At 40.3% G+C, this 17,301-nt stretch overlaps 1 protein-coding gene across 1 annotated transcript; it reads right to left on the reverse strand.

The window, feature by feature from the left end:
* Positions 1 to 288: 288 nt before the first annotated feature.
* Positions 289 to 14,334, reverse strand: tnk2a (tyrosine kinase, non-receptor, 2a). The gene is given in 18 exon segments (XM_052114336.1): positions 289 to 420; positions 1,527 to 1,622; positions 1,727 to 1,835; positions 1,837 to 3,115; positions 3,218 to 3,262; positions 4,374 to 4,465; positions 4,658 to 4,852; positions 5,359 to 5,453; positions 5,587 to 5,733; positions 5,829 to 5,955; positions 6,035 to 6,312; positions 6,817 to 6,969; positions 7,058 to 7,285; positions 8,691 to 8,761; positions 9,029 to 9,206; positions 9,304 to 9,353; positions 13,440 to 13,563; positions 14,320 to 14,334. Coding segments are annotated over 17 exon segments (3,342 nt in total). The 5' UTR covers positions 13,507 to 13,563; positions 14,320 to 14,334.
* Between the last annotated feature and the right edge of the window lie 2,967 nt (positions 14,335 to 17,301).

The raw sequence follows: 17,301 nt of genomic DNA on the forward strand, positions 1-17,301 counted from the left end.
TATCTGTGTTTACATTGCACTAAAGTAATTCAAGTAGGTGAGTTTTGCATGATTTGTCTTGCATTGATTCTAAACGGTAAAGCAATGAAAATTCAAATGACCTGCAACTATCTATGACTGGTCCGGAGTCAGTGGGCTGCAGTCAAGAATTTATTCTCATTGGATGCGGTGGAATGGAGAACAGATCTGTTTTCTCCTCCTGCTGTTAGAACCTAACAGAGAGATATTAGTGTGATCTGTAGTTGGTCTGCAAGGAATGTAAATTATTATACATTAAATTATTTAATTTTACCTATGTCTAGATGGACCACAGGAGTCCAGCATTTGAGTACTGGCCTGCTCCAGATTCCAGCCACATCTCTCTAGAACTTCAACACATTCGGGCCGAGCCTTGAGACCCAGTCGGAACAACTGCTCCACCTACACCAGGAAACATTAATCAATAGTGATCGACTGATTTATGGTCCTGGGATGCGTTTCCCATACAACAATGTAACTCACTGCTTAACCACCATAGTATGTTGCATCGTTGGAGAAATTAATTAGCTAGTCAGGAATGTTTTTCGAAACCGTGGTAACTATGTCCGAAATCCATCGTTTCAACTACGTTGGTTCAACAATATAGAGCTATGACATAACGCAGGGGGTGGAGTAATAACTTCTGTGAATATTAAATTATAAAAGCTAATTTACACATACACCAGAAAACCATTTAATTCGAGAAAGCTGCTGAAGACAGGAAAGCTCTATGCACTGTGTAGATACATAAGCTGCAATAGATGGGTTCCATTTACATCAGACTATGGGTTTCCCCTGACGCACTTGAGCAGATACGCACATGTGCACTCTTAAAAAAACATATAAACAGCACTTATGCATTAACATAAATACATAAATGCCTTAACAGCCTTTATCCTCCTAAACGACTGCATTTGTGTGACGTTTCAGAAGGCCGCAGACCCCAGAATAAGCCGTTTTCTTAAATGCATGTAAACATGGTCAAAGTGTTGACAGAATGAAAGATATACTGTATATGGAATAAAAAATATAGAATCCTCAGCGAAGTGAAATTATGTCCACACAGCAAACTAACATGAAACTATGCTTCTAACCACAAGTGAACAGCTTTAGTTCCAACCACACAACTTTGCAATGCTGTTTGAAAATGTTCGTTGGAACTACAATTTCGGGAAACATCAAATCATTAAATTATGTTGTTAATGATGGAACTTGCGACCATATTTGGCAAATAATGCTTTTATTAATAATGATTAATAGTCTGATTTTGGAAAAAAAAATTTAAATCCTGCACGGCTGGCCAATTAACAGAATTGGACGTTTTCCCTGATGCCAGTTTGAAAAACTGAATTCTGAACAGATAATAAACATTTTCTGTTTTCAAAATTAGTAAATATTGTGTAAAACATGTAATGTTTAAAATGTGTTAAATATATATTGAAAATTGATTTCAGCAATTATGTTTATGCCTCTTGTGACAAACTCAAATAAAACACAGACTCGAGTACCTTCAGGTATTTTACAGCCTCCTGAACATTCCAGCTATGAGTCTGAAGAGCTGTTTGACACTCATCTACAGTCACTCCATGTACGGCCTCCTGCACCTACAGAGACAGACTCCAACCTATCAGCCATCTCAGAATACCATGACATCATAGAGCAGCCAATAGTTATGTTGTTATCTTCTGACATGTTGCTGTAAACTCACTTGTTGCATAGTGGCTTGGTTGTAGGCACTGGATTGCACAGTTTTCCCAGCCAGCGAGGTGCTGTTCGGCCAAGCTAGACTGCTCCCACTGTTACTGGTGTGCCCGGGGAACACTGGACTTGTTGACTTGTTGTTGAACCATGGGCCTCACAGTGGCCATATTTGTAGTTCTTTTCTCATTATTTCCTTCCTGGTCCTTCAAGAACCTGTCATACCTGTCTAGGCATGCTGGTTTCTCTGGTAGCAGGTAATAATGAGTACTGCTGGCCTTCACACCACCACACACGATAGGCAAGCTGCAGGGGCTCTTGGCTCGGGTTTGCTCCACTTCAGTAGCGGCATACTGAGAACAACTGGTCAAACTGGGGGTGGTGGACGTGGATGTGGAGGAGGTGGTGGAGAAGCTGGATGCAGCAGAAGAATATGCTGATGGTGAGAGGCAGGAGCCCAATGACCCGACGCAGCAGAGACTAGATCTTTGTTGAGGGGAGCCTCCCTGCGGTACCATGGGGCTCAGGGCTCTGGAGCAGGGTTGAGATAGCGCGTGATCCCTTGGGGGTATCTGAGGTGGACAACGGCTCACATCTTCATGGTCTCCAAGGGAGACCGACAGTGTGCTGCCGTACATTCCCACACGCCTTGAGGGCCGCATGGGCGGAATGGGTATTCTGGGGGGTATCTGAGGCTTGTCCTCGTAAGAAGAGGGCAGGATGATCTGACGGTGTGGGGTAAGGGCTGAAGGAGTGGGGGAAGTGGGGAGAGAACGTCCCGCTGGAGGGACCCGAAGCTTCACCATCACTTCCCTCTGTAGCTCCTTGAAGATGTCTGCAGATTGTGAAAACGAATGGCTCACCTCGGTGTGGTTGAATGGTAAAAAGAGGTTGTCCTCCATGCTTTGCTTACCATCGGTTTGTTCTTCTGATATCTGTGCTTGTTTAGATGCAGTGTCTTCCTGCACCACAGATGCATTTATGGAGCTCACCTCTATGTCCTCCTGCTCCACACACTCAAAAGCCACCTCGTCGTATGCTGGGAGTGGAGGCAGGGGCCGCATGTCCCAATCCAGCACTGGTGTGGGGTGCATGGGGTTGGGCAGAGCACGGTTGGGGCTCTGCGGTGGCACCATGTCCAAGAGGGATGCAGCGGAGGACAAGGGCAGTTTCGGCATGCTGGTGTTGGGCGTCTCTGTAATGGGGGACGGTGACGGAGAGCTGAAACTGTCGTCTCCAAAATCAATGAGGGAGACTTCGCTAAGGTGGTCGCTCGGGCTGGTGCTTTCCCAAGGGCGGAGGCGCAAACTCAGGTAGGTAGGGGTCTTAAGAGAGAGCTTCTTCACACCTGTGACTATCAGATCATCATCATCATCAAGCACAGAGTCGTAGAATGGTTCTGGAAACAAAAATAAAAAATAATCAGGTCAAATTGGCAAGACATAGGAACATTTTTTCCAGTGTATGCAGTGATACTTAGAAGAAAATAAAATGTGCTTACTCTTAATAAGAACTGCTGGCTTAGGAGGCCTAGGAGGAGGTTGTTCTGACACAACAGTTAAAACAGCAAAGATCAGAAACAAACGGAGACAAACAGAAAGCAAAAGAGAGATGTGATGAATTAAAAAGAGAGCATGACAAAGACAATCTTAAGATGCACAAACGTTTCAGATTAAGGTCTACATTCTGGCTAAGCCTTTATTCCAAAAAAAGAGGATAACATGCTTTTTGTAATATTAATTTATGCTGCACATGGTGACCAACACATTATGAATATTTAAAGCTGCCTTTTCACTGCTTCCAACAAACAACAGCCAATAGACTGAAGTCATTTATTTCCAATGGAGAGTTGTACGGGTGCTGCGTGGGTTTCCGACCTTCTCAGCATGCAACATTATCGAATCCGATTCGAGCTTTGGCTGCGTTGAAATATTTCAACTCGTTCTACTAAACCGAATGCGACCTCCCGGCCGGAAGTAATGTATTCATGCAAAACTATCAGCGCAAAGTGAGAAATATCGATGGATTTTGACCTAAAAATGTATACTAAACACCTAAAAGTCGTACGCGAATGACGGAGACAGTGAAAAGGCGGCTTAAGACATGCTAATTTTTATTTTAATCTCGTCTAAATACTGGAGATGCTCACTTTTGCCATTTATTTAAGTGCTTTTATAAAATTACATGCTTCACATTTCTGCCTTTAAAACCTCCAAAAATTGGCCCCATTCACTTCCATTATAAGTGCCTCACCGTTACGTTGATTTTTCTTTTTCAAAGAAAAAGTATAATTTTTTTGTAGTAATCAACATTATGCCACAAATGCTGTCAATTGAGCTTAACTTGTACTGAACCCGGAATATTCCTTTAATAAAATCCCACAGCAGTAAAATAAATAGCAATTTTTAGCGCTTTCACCAATTTGTATATTTATTTATTTTCGTTTCTTTTAAAGTTTGCAAAGAAAAAACTTTTTCACACCTGAATGTCTCTCATAGTACTCAAAATTACATTTGTTTGGACATGCTGAGATTTATATTAATATTCTGTTACATTGGATATTCCGAATGAGGTTTTTACATGACGCTGTATTAATACTAGAATACTAATTTTAATATAAAAGGAGTCCATGTCAACATGATCAAGTAGTCACTTACTTTTCACCCGGTTTGGTAATTTAGTAGGCTTGGCTGCAGTCGAGTCCAGCCCAAGAACATCTGGGGGATCCATGGGATTGCCGAGATACAGACTAAAGACAGAACACATGGGCTGGTGTAAATAAGTTAGACCTCTTCCACATTTTTCCCCCCAAATAAATTCACTTAGAATAATATTTTGCTGCTCTCTAGTGGTGAACACAAGCCATCTTATTGTGATCTATTAGAAAAAATCCATCTTTCTGCTAACAAGAGACCAGTCATGCACAGTCACAGTATCTTACTCATCGATCTTATCAGGGGCACCCCAGCTACGGTGTGGGTCTGTGTCCCCGTGGCCTGTGTGGATGAAACTGTGTTTGAGGGGTCGGCTGATGTCGTGAGCAGACAAGCCAGCCACAGAGGTCACCACATTCCTGGGGAACTGTCCCACCTTCAGAGTCTGTCTGTTCTGACCCCTCCACCAGTAGTTCTCTGCTCTGCAGCACAGAGAATAGGTTTAAATATGACCAGACTCAAAGAATCAGAATAATTATACATAAAATAACAAAATTAATTTGACTTGTTACTAACTAGATTTTTTTCTGTAGAAATTTTAAGTGGTGCTTGCCCATGCAAAACTCGCCACCATGACGCTAGGGTGCTATGGGTGGTTGTCAGGGCATTGCTATGAAGTTGCTAGGGTGTTCTGGGTGGTTGTCAGGGCATTGCTATGAAGTTGCTAAGGTGTTCTGGGTAGTTGTCAGGGCATTGCTAAGAAGTTGCTAGGGTGTTCTGGGTGGTTGTCAGGGCATTGCTATGAAGTGGCTAAGGTGTTATGGGTAGTTGTCAGGGCATTGCTATGAAGTTGCTAAGGTGTTATGAGTAGTTGTCAGGGCATTGCTATGAAGTTGCTAAGGTGTTATGAGTAGTTGTCAGGGCATTGCTATGAAGTTGCTAGGGTGTTTTGGGTGGTTGATGAAATAAATGCAGAATAAATTCTCACCTGCCCTCGATGATGGTGATGATGTCGTTGGTTTGAATTTTAAGTTTGTCTGGCTCATCAAAGTCCTGCAGTGCCCTCATGTCCGTGGGCAACGTCTACACGCAAATTAAAAACACCCTCATTAATTAAAACAACCTGTAATTATACTGACTTTCTGGTGTATGTGCATTACTACATAAGGACAAATATACACAAATACCCCTCTACTATGGTCTTCTGTGATCTTACCTCCACTAGAAAGTCCCTGAGGGACACAAATGTTGGTCTGTCCTCAGGTTTGGGTGACCAGCACTGCAGCATGACATTATAAATGTCCTGAGGACAGTCCTCTGGTTTGATAAGCCTCTCTCCCTCCCTATCGATCTTGTGGAGAATCTATATAGAAGGACACACACATAAAAATGTCATGCCACCTTTCCTTATGTAGCTAATAAAGTATTAAGGTTAGGTGTGTGTGTGTGTGAGTATACCTGGCTACCATTGAGCCCAACCCATGGTTCCTGCCCATGAGTGAACATTTCCCACAATGTTACTCCAAACATCCAAGTATCACTGGCATGAGAGAAGGTACGGGTCTTCAAGCTTTCTGGAGCGCACCTGGAAAACACAGAGCACATCAACATGGTCCGGTGGAGAGAAAGAAGCAATGAGGAGAAAGAAAAATCCAGTTCCTCACCAGGCAAAAGGGACTTTGTGGTGCTCCTGCATTACGTAATGATCATCGTTCTTAGGCAGGGCCCTCATAAGGCCGAAGTCACCGATCTTTATAAGATCATTGGAGGCTAAAAGGATGTTGCGTGCTGCCAGGTCCCTGTGGATGAATCGTCGAGACTCGAGGTACACCATACCACAGGCGATCTGAACAGCATAGTGGCACAGCACTGATATCAGTATATGGCCCTGCCGCTTCCTCAGGCGATCCAACAGAGCACCCAATGGGGCAAGCTCAGTCACCTAAAACACAAATAATATAAACAAACTGAGTACAAAATGCTGTACCAGCCTTTAAACATGGAGTTCACACTGAAAAAGTGACCGAAAGTCATTCACTTTCAATGAGAGTTGGCAATTTTAGGCTACTTGAGCGACATGCAACAATATTGAGCAGATCTCCACTTTATGCAACTGAGCAGTGATGCAATGCAATGACTACCAATGGGAGTTCAGACAATGGAGCTCATGTGATCCACCTCCTGATACAGTTGGATATCACAGTTGAATAGGAATGCCTACTTGTAACTAGCTGGAAAGTTACTTTTATTCACTGTTAGTGTGAACGCCCCTTATAAGTCCTTATAGATTCTCTTGTGGGAAAATAAATATTAGGGTTTTCTTCCATTTAATTTGGTTCAGTTTACTTCAGCCTTCATAGAGGTATATGAGAACATACTTATGTTAGAAATATGTTTGTTGCTACCACAGAGTGCCGTTTTTATTACGATAATTCTCCATCCTCACCATCTTCATGGGGTGTGTGAGGACCACACCATACAGACGAATGAGATTCTGGTGGTCCAGGGAGTGCATGGCGTTTACTTCTCTTATGAAGTCATCCAGACCTACACCCTGCTCCAGCAGATCTGTCTTCAGGCACTTCACGGCCACATTCAGCTACAGCAAAGGAAGAAAAAAATCTGTTATAATATTTTGTGTATCGATAGTCATTATCATCACTGGTCAATTTTTATTAACCCCTCACCACTCTTTCTGAGGGAGCATGCCATTCTCCACGTTTCACCACTCCAAAGGAGCCGTCTCCCAGTTTCTCGAACAGGGTGAGGTCTCTGTCGCTGATAAGGCAAGTGAGATCCGCTGGCTGGCCGTCGGGCTGACTTGACGAGGGGGATGAACTGCGGAACACCATTGGGGTTTGGGAATCTGAGTCAGGCCGCTTCCCAGTAAACACCTGCTGGCCCAAGCACAACGACTACAGCTGAGAGTGATTTTACCTGCCTCTGCCTTTAATATGCAATAGCTAATCACACAGTATGTCATTCATATACATGACAGATATCTGTGATACACTGTACAGTATGTAGCCTGAATGCATAAATGCCATTATTGAAAAATAGACTGTAAGTATTAATCTTCAAAACAGTCAAAATTAAATGAATGTTATTAATATGATAGAAGTAAACTGACACAAGTTTACAACTATAACAAAATAAAAAATAATATCTTTAATATCTCAGTTGTTTCTCTTAGACAGCAATATGATTAAATTACTTTTGCCTAAGTCTAATGTTGGCCATGTAGAGCGTTTTAGCTCAATAGCTCCATGAATTCAGAATCTAAACAAGACAAAATATTAATTATTAATTATAAAATAGTATCTACTGCATATATATTACTTTGATTCATCATCAACTCATTAAAACAGCTTCTTTTTACTGATCTAATGTGATTTTTACTCATAGAATGAGGCATGAAGTCATCATTTTAATGTCACGTTAGTTTAGGTTTTACATGTAGTCTTGAGCGTCTTCATTTTTAAATGTATTTCTAAATGCCTGCAACAGCGGTATGGACAGTGTCTGTATGTTCGCATAAAGCATCCTGTTGCTCAGCTGTTTAGAATTTATTTTTACCCCTGAACGAAGAAAAACTTCTCCACAAGTATATTGGGGCCTTTATTCTCTTACTTAATGCCAACAATCGTGCCATTTGTGTCCATTTTTATTTCTCCAAGGGAATTTTAGGAGAAACATTGAAATACTTATTTGAAACATAACAGAACACTTCATCACATTTTCGTGAGGTGTTAACAAGCAACAAGCAATAAACTTGTGCTCTAGCCAGAGTTATCCTTAAAGGAGTATTCCGGGTTCAATACAAGTTGAGCTCAATCGACAGCATTTGTGGCATAATGTTTCATCCATCCATCTTCTATAGCTGCTTGTCCTATGTAGGGTCGCGGGAATCTCATCTGCCTTAGACCGGGTTACAATGAAGCATTTACAATGGAAGTGAATTGGGCAAATCAGTATGTTAAAATGTTAAAATAATCAATTTCAAAACTATAGCCACAATACATTGTTTTAGTGTGATAAAATCACTTACAAGCCTTTTCTGTCATCACAATGTTTTGTCAACAAACCCTAAACCAACTGTAAAATTACAATTTTAAACAACTTAAGGGCTCAAATAATAAATTAGTTTTAACAGAAACTAGTTTGGCCCCATTCCCTTCCATTGTAAGTGCCTCACTGTTACTTAAATTTGTGCTTTTTTTAAAGAAAAGCAGGGAAGAGTCAAAATAATTTTTTGTGATAATTATCATTATGCCATGATAATTAAAATTCCTCTAAAGACCTGCAGAATCCACATCATACCTTGCTCATCCATGACTTGCGTTTACACATGGCCCTTCTCCTTTTCACTGCCTCCCACAGCCGCCTTTGACCTGCAAAATCCAAAAGAGATGAGATCATCAGAAGATCTGCCTAATAAATAAATGTAAATGCAAAACACATTGAGAAATCTCTCTGGTGGGTTATTTCTAAGATTTTTCCATCTTATTCTGTGAATATGTTGAGCAAGTGGAAGAACTGTCTATGTCAGGGTGACTCACCTTTGACAATTCTATTAAATCACTCTTGCAAACCCCCAAACGCAACCCTAAAACAACAATTAAACTCCTCTCAAACAAACCACACACAACAGCACCCACCCGGACAGCCCATGCCGATCTTTTCAAGGTCTTCATTTTTAACATAGTCGAAGTGTGAGAGGCGTGTGACATTGAGGTCGTCACGGATACGCAGGAAGTACTGCTGGAGCTGCACATCAGTCAGCAGCTCCACAAGCCACTCCGTACCCTCATCAGACTGCATCTCTCCTCCGTCAGTCTGCACACACATAAAACTTAGACTGCACATATAAAATACAAAGCTGTAAAAAAGCAATCCAAAGCTCTAGAGAAAAACAGTAAACCTTGCCTTTTACCTCGTCTTTCACATTATATTGTCGCTGGTAGTCTGAGACGCCCGCCATTTCTAAATGAAAAACAGTGCTTTCAGTGTGTGTGTGTGTGTGTGTGTGTGTGTGTGTGTATATATGAGTGAACCTCACTCCCTCGGGGTGTGTCCTGTTTTCACAGTAAACTGTCAAATTTCTCCTCTAATATTTTGGTTTGATTCTTTTCCCATCAGCATCTACATACAATTCTCTTTTGTAAGCTAAAGTTACTGAGAGCATAAAGTGTGTAATTTAATTCCTGGCCACACAAAAGTTGCAGTCTCATGTGAAACTGTGTGTCTTCTGTTGCAAAATCTCTGCCCAGCTGTCGGAGAATTAGTGGGAAAGATTATTCCCACCCTTTTGAATGAATCTGTAAATAGACTGTGCCTTCAATCCAGTTAATTGCAGTCCTGTCCTATGTCTACATACATCCACTGTCTTCATCTCCTTAAGTCTTCAGTCTGGTGAATAAAAAAGGGAATGACTTGCTAATAGCTCATCAAAAGTCATTTCCATCCGTTATTATTGTCTCTTCCAGAAGCAGCGATTTGCTTCTCTTGCTGAGTCATTGGGAGCTGCAGCATGAGTGCTGCAGTCCTCAAAACACTCTCTCTCTCATTCAAGATCTACCAGGAATCCAGTGTTACTATGTGTAGGAAACTGAATCTGCACTAAATGCTCAAAATCCAACTGTGGACGGACAGACAGATAGATATCCCTCAGGTATCCATAATGTATGGGCAACAATATACATACAATGGCAGCTAAAAGTTTGGAATAATGTACAGATTTTGCTGTTTCAGAAGGAAATTGGTACTTTAATTCACCAAAGTGGCATTCAACTGATCACAAAATACAATCAGGACATTACTGATGTAAAAAATTTTCATTTTCATTTTTATCAAATCTAGACAGGCCCCATTTCCAGCTGCTATCACTCAACACCTTATCCTTGAGTATTCATGCTAAATTGCTAATTTGCTACTAGAAAATCACTTGCCATTATATCAAACACAGCCGAAAGCTATTTAGTTTGTTAAATGAAGCTTAACATTGTCTTTGTGTTTGTTTTTGAGTTGCCACAGTATGCAATAGACTGGCATGTCTTGAGGTCAATATTAGGTCAAAAATGACAAAAAAGAAACAGCTTTCTCTAGAAACTCGTCAGTCAATCACTGTTTTGAGGAATGAAAGCTATACAATGCTTGAAATTGACACAAAACTGAAGATCGTGTACACTATAGTCTTCAAAGACAAAGGACAACTGGCTCTAACAAGGACAGAAAGAGAGGTGGAAGGTCAGATGTACAACTAAACAAGAGGATAAGTACATCCGAGTCTCTAGTTTGAGAAATAGATGCCTCACATGTCCTCAGCTGACAGCTTCATTGAATTCTGCCAGCTCAACACCAGTTTAATGTACAACAGTAAAAAGAAGACTCAGGGGTGCAGGACTTATGGGAAGAATTGCAAAGAAAAATACACTTTTAGAGTGGGAAAAGAAACACAGACATTGGACAACAGATAATTGGAAAAGAGTGTTATGGATCTTAAACCCATTGAGCTTTTGTGTGATCAGCTAGACTGTAAGGTGTGTGAGAAGTGCCTGACAAGACAGTCACATCAATGGCAAGTGCTACAGGAAGTGTGTGGTGAAATGTCACCGGAGTATCTGGACAAACTGACAGCTAGAATGTCAAGGATCTGCAAAGCTGTCATTGCTGCACATGGAGGATGTTTTTATGAGAACTCTTTGAAGTAGTTTAAGACGTTCTGAAATATTTTTCACGTTATTAATGTCCTGAATATACATTGTGATCTGTTGAATGCCACTTTGGTGAATAAAAGTTCCAATTTCTTTCCATAAGAGCAAAATCTGTACATTATTCCATACTTTTGGCAGCCAGTGTATACAGTGTATTAAATGTAATTGATTCTATTGAAGAAATAGAATCACATACACACACAAAGCTCTAAATAAGCACACGCTGACCCATTACTTTCTGGTGAATTATGCAGCCTCCCATGTGAGTAAGAGATAGACTGAAGGAGAGAGAGAGAGAAAGGGGTGTAGAGAATGTGCTTATGTAAGTTTTACGGACACCCTGAATAAATTGTTTTTGTCCACAGACACTCTCTAAACACTGAAATTTGAGTTTGATATGGCAGCATAGTGTAACCATGACAATGATGCAGTAAAACGTGGCAACTAGAGCATGACTAAGAGGAGCAGACAGAATGCCACATGGCATCTCTTTGAGCACAGACTGGCATCGGGACTGCTAAAATAGGACACAGCCGTAGGAAGCAGGGTGGGTGAAAATATGCACACTTTGAAACTTAGGACGTACTCACACTAGGCCCGTTGCATTGTACCATGCCCAAGCATGACTGTCCCCCTTCCCCACTCCCTCGCTTGCCTGCAATCTCATTGCACTTAATGTTCTGGGCCTGAGCACGCTTACGTCATTATGATACAACTTTTTGAAGAAAACAGGAAGAAAGGGAGTCCATCATTGTAACATTACTTACTTTGCGGCTTATTTTGAGTCATTTGGGGCATGGTGACACATGGCACTCTCCCATGCCTAATTGTTGACAGCATTGTACCACTGGAATTTATCCTTTTCGTCCGATAAGCTGCCAGATTTACGAAGGGTATTCTGTACCTTCAGATACTGAACTCGCAGTTTTATCAGCTTGTCACATCATTGCTCAATGGTTCTTTGGTATTCACGAGCATGAAGATAGTCATGTATTTTAACAAATATCTCGTAGTTCTTGTGTGGTCTTGTGTGTTGTATCCAGTTGTTCCTGTATACTCTCATCTGCCCAAATTTCCAGTAAACACTGCACCTATGCCATAGACCAAAGTGATCCCTTTGCCCAGTCGCATCATTGATGTCATGTTTCAAGTTCCAAGCTCAGTCATGGTTAGCGATTACACTAGATGCGTGCTGTGCCCGAGTCAACTGAACTGTGCCCGTGCCCACCTCTTCAAGCGGGCCAAGACACGGTTCAGCATTTCATACACGAGCATGGTGAGAAGCAATTACACTAGTAAAATGAACTGGACTTTGGGGGTCAAATGTACTCGGGCATGGTACAGATAGCCTAGTACGAGTATACCCTTAAAAATCTCTACAGGCAGGATATGAAACAAGACTAATATTAATAATATAAGATTAAACAGACAAATGATTTAGCCTAAAACATAATAAACAACTTCTTTGTGGTGTTTTCTATTACAGTAAAGGTAATAAACAGCAAATATAGAAATCTGAAGTCTTTCATTGCCCATTTAAAAAAATCGAAGTGACTATTTGCACCCAGGTGTAAATAGCACCTGTCACACAGCGCTGCTTTTTGCACCCAAATAGTCTATTGGAAACATAGAAATTCAGGACAAATTGTCTTGTAGAAGTCGCTTCAGTGGCATGGGATGTAAGGCCAGTGAGTTAATGCCTTTTCGACTGGGCTTCAATTCTGCATTTGTCACAAACTCTTTTTCCCAGTCTCCTTTAATATTACTTATAATAATACATAAAAATGAATATAAAGGTAGTTTTACCATAGTGTTTTGGTGTTTTTGGCGGAAACCATAGATTCGATGCAATTAACAATGGTGTTAGTAGAATAATATGGTGTTAATATTTTAACTATGTTTAATTTTGTGATTACTGTGATTTTACTATAAAATGCCAGTGTGATACAATGGGTACTGTAGTATAACTATGTAAGGGAAGGATAGGGTTAGGTTTAGACGTAGGGGTTGGTGTAATGTGTGTCTGTGGGACTCAATAAACACACTTCCGTGATGCCACTATACTGTATGTTAGTATTAAAGATTCAAATAGCATCTACAATTATTTGTACCAGGGTTGAGGTGCAAATTATATTTGTCACTATTTGCACTAGGGTGTAAATAGCATCTTCCTTTATTTGCATCAGGGTGCAAATAGAATCTGCCTTAACATTTTCATGTAGTCTTTAATTCAGGGCATGTATAGAGAACTAAATATAGTCTTGCTTATTCCACCCAGCTAGGCATTTTCTGTACTACTTCAAGGTCTTATTGAGTAATTTTGTAGGTTGTGATGATACCCAGAAGAGGTTTTTACCAAGCTTTGGGTCAATCCAGAGAAAATGTCCACTGAAATCAAGCTTTCGGGGATGGTCCGCCAGCATTCAGGGTTTGACGGCTCCATGACAGGCACATATGAGGCAAAACAAGGCCGCTTCTGTCTAATAAACACATTGCAAACAGATATATATTAATAGGGATGAGATATGTCACAGAGGGGGTGGGTGTGTGTTTTATAACATGGTTTCAGTGTGTCATGACAGATTTGATACTACTGCAGCGTTTTGCACACATGAATGCATGAGAGTGGGCAGAGCATTGGTCATGTAAACATCATTTAATAGTATCCTCTAATGTTTAAGAGGTCAATGTTTGTTACATACTGTTGACTGTGCCTAAAATACCCCTTGTCTGTTGTAAAAAAAAAAAATCAATGTAGAGCACCTCTAGTGGTAACGAAATCTGTCAAGAAAATGTCCTTGTCATATTTATTCCCAAATACAAAATAAATAAAACCGTAAAGGCCCTAAAAATAGGTTCCTTATTTTTCTCTTTTGATTTTTAAGTAATAGGCCTATATGACCATGACATAACACCTTTCGTCAGCCTATTGCTTTATTATGAAATATTTCGCTTTGATCGACCAAAATATGAATTTAAGAACAATTCATTAGAGGAAAAATATACCAACATGTTGTGTTTCAAAACGTAGTGAGCAGACTATGTAGACAGCAGAAGCGCGTTCCGAGTCACCTCTGCCAACAAATACTGTCTAGGTAGGCAACGCACTAGGTTTTGAGTAACGACCACTGTCTACTACTCTATATTTAATATACAGAGAGTCGAACATGAAGTACAAGCAAGCAAACGCTACATATAGGCGGTTAAGTACGAGCAAATAAGCATCAAAGGCCTACCTTATCCATAGTCATTTCAGTGTGTGTAGTGATGCCGTCATGCTGTCTTTAGGATGGATAGCGCAACGCGGAGGCTACCTGCATTGGTTCCGACCATCTAGTGCCGTGGTCCGATCTCACACTCATGTAGTTTTGAGTCAAATATATTTGAAAGCATACAAGGATCTAAAGCGAGTCACTTCGATGTTAAATAGTAATTTTAAGGAAAGAGAACTACCTGTTCAGCGGTCGTAATCCAGCTTCAGCCTCACTGTAGGATTTATCTATTTCTTAAAGCGACAGCGCTTTGTTTTACTGTAAACGCGCGCGCGCGCACACACACACACACACACACACACACACACACACACACACACACACACACAGTCTTTATGGGGCCTCCTAATGATATCAATACTCCCTTTGCCTTCTTGAATTAAGCAAATTCATTTAGGTATTTTATTTGTGAAACATGACATTTTACATGATCATGACTGTATTTGTTATAGCAGGGGTGTGGCAGTCAGAAGGGCACAGCTGTCAGAAGGTGGCTGGCACAGACCCAACACTTACAGTGAAGTATTAATTTATTTCAGTATATATTCATTTATAAGTATGACAAGTATTATATTCATATATACGTATTGTTTACTTTTAATATTTGTATTATTTTAAAGATTTAAATATTGCAAGATAATTGCATAATTTTGCTAAATTAGCTGCAAAAATAAAGGACACCTTGTGGAGCACTTGCTTCTGTTTCACACATGACAATAACAGACTGAGCAAAAGCTGGTAAATAATGCTGAATAAATTGTTTAATCAATTACAATAATGAATGAATGAATGAACGTTACATTTATATATCTCTTTTCTGAAACTATACTCAAAGGCCTTTTACACAGTGAACAGGGGACTCTCCTCAAGCACCACCAGTGTGCAGCAGCCACCTGGATGATGCGACGGCAGCCATATTGTGCCAGTATGCTTACCACACACCAGCTATTGGTGGAGAGTAAAGAGTGGAGTGATACAGCCAATTAATGGATGGGGATTATTAGGAAGCCATGATTGATAAGGGCCAATGGGGGAATTTGGCCAGGACACAGGGGATACACCCCTACTCTTTTCGAGAAGTGTCCTGGGATTTTGAATAACCATAGAGAGTCAGCACCACGGTTTAACATCTAACGTTGAAAATATGAACCATATTTTCAAAGGATCTCAACACTCCACTCTCATATAGGTCAACGTGCGTATTAACCTCCCTCGCAATCCACTCTGTCCAGCAGAAAGGAGACTTATTAATACATAATTGGGGTTCAGCCATATGCTCAAAGCAACATTTAAATAAATGTCTGAATTAAACACTCTGGACACTTTTGTCCATACTGCGTGCAAATATGTGATAACGGGTTGTATCTAACTTATACAGTTAGTTTGATAGAATGGCTTTGCAATGGCGAAATAGGGGCAAGAACTTATTGTTCAGTACAAAACCAGGGAGGGGCTCTCTCAGGTGGAAGCAACCAATGAGCCAAATGTCTGAGACCGAATGCATAATAATAAAACAAAATCTTGGGAGTAGGCCTAGCCCACCTTTGTCAATCGGCCTATGTAACTTACTGAAGTGTAAATCTGGGGCGTTTACCATTCCATATGAAGGACTTTGCTGTGCCATCAAATTGCTTGAAATAAGAGAGGGGGATATCTATAGGGAGAGATTGTAGCAGGTAATTGAATTCTGGAATACAATTAATTTTAATAACATTAACCTTCCCAGTCATAGATAAATGTAATGAAGCCCACCTGCTCACATCGCTCGAAAACCTTTCTATTAAAGAGTCAAAGTGAACTATAATTAAAATAATTAATTGTGTTTAGGCAAGGCATAGATCTAGCAGGGTCGGAGACAAATAATAAAACATTATCTGCATAAAGCAAAAGCTAATGCGCCACACCTCCCTTTTTAAGAATCAGACTGATCTGGGCTTGTGTCATGGTTGGCGGAAGATTTCCATTCTTTAATGTTTCCATATAAACTTCTAGCAAATGTGGAGCCAGTTCTGCAGCATAAGATAAAAAAAATTCAGAGGCAAAGCCATCTGGCCCCGGAGCCTTGTCTGTAGTCAAGGCCTTAATTACCTCGCTAAGCTCCTCCAAATTTATTTCAGAATCAAGAACATTGTTTTGCTCAGTCATCAGTTTAGGAAGTTCCAATGGTTCCACAAAGTTTCTAATAACCTCATCAGTAGACGAAGATGTGGAACTATAAAGATCAAGATATAATTCTTTAAAAGCATTATTAATATCAATGGCTGGGGTTAATATTTCACCACCAGCAGATTTCACTGAGGGAATGGTAGAAAAAGACTTTCCCTGTTTGATATACCTAACCAGAAGTTTTCCTGCCTTGTCCCCAACTAAAAGTATAACTGTCTTCCCCTGAATAGCCAAAACTCCACCTTCCAAGACAAAATAGTATTATATCTGTATATCAATCGGGTCAATTCTCTGAAGCCATTACAGAGGATACGGAGGGCCAGCTGGTCTCCCTTTATGGAGCATTTGAACTTTTTTCAGAATAAAATCTTAACCAGATAATTACCTTAATCGCTGATGTGAATATAAATGTTGTCAACTTTAAGAGACAGATATGACGAGCTCTGAGAAATTTAACATTGCACTCAGGTTTAGGCTATAAATGTATAAATGGGAATCACGTGTGAATCGTGTGATACATTAACATAGACATTTCAAGAAGTGGAAAGTGTATATGATGTTATATCATAATGTTACACTTGATAAGCTCCAGATGAGTAGATCCCGATCCGATCGGAAATCACTGAAATACTTTTTTTTGGTAACACTTTAGAATACTGTATCTTACTTAATGCATAACTAATAAGGAATTACTGCAGAATTAATAGGTAATTCTTCATTAACACTTAAGTCACTACTATTAGCTACTAAGGAAGATGTGTTAACTAATCAGTATGTAAT

The sequence above is a fragment of the Xyrauchen texanus genome, chromosome 41, assembly GCF_025860055.1.
Source record: "Xyrauchen texanus isolate HMW12.3.18 chromosome 41, RBS_HiC_50CHRs, whole genome shotgun sequence".
Lineage (NCBI taxonomy): Eukaryota > Metazoa > Chordata > Actinopteri > Cypriniformes > Catostomidae > Xyrauchen > Xyrauchen texanus.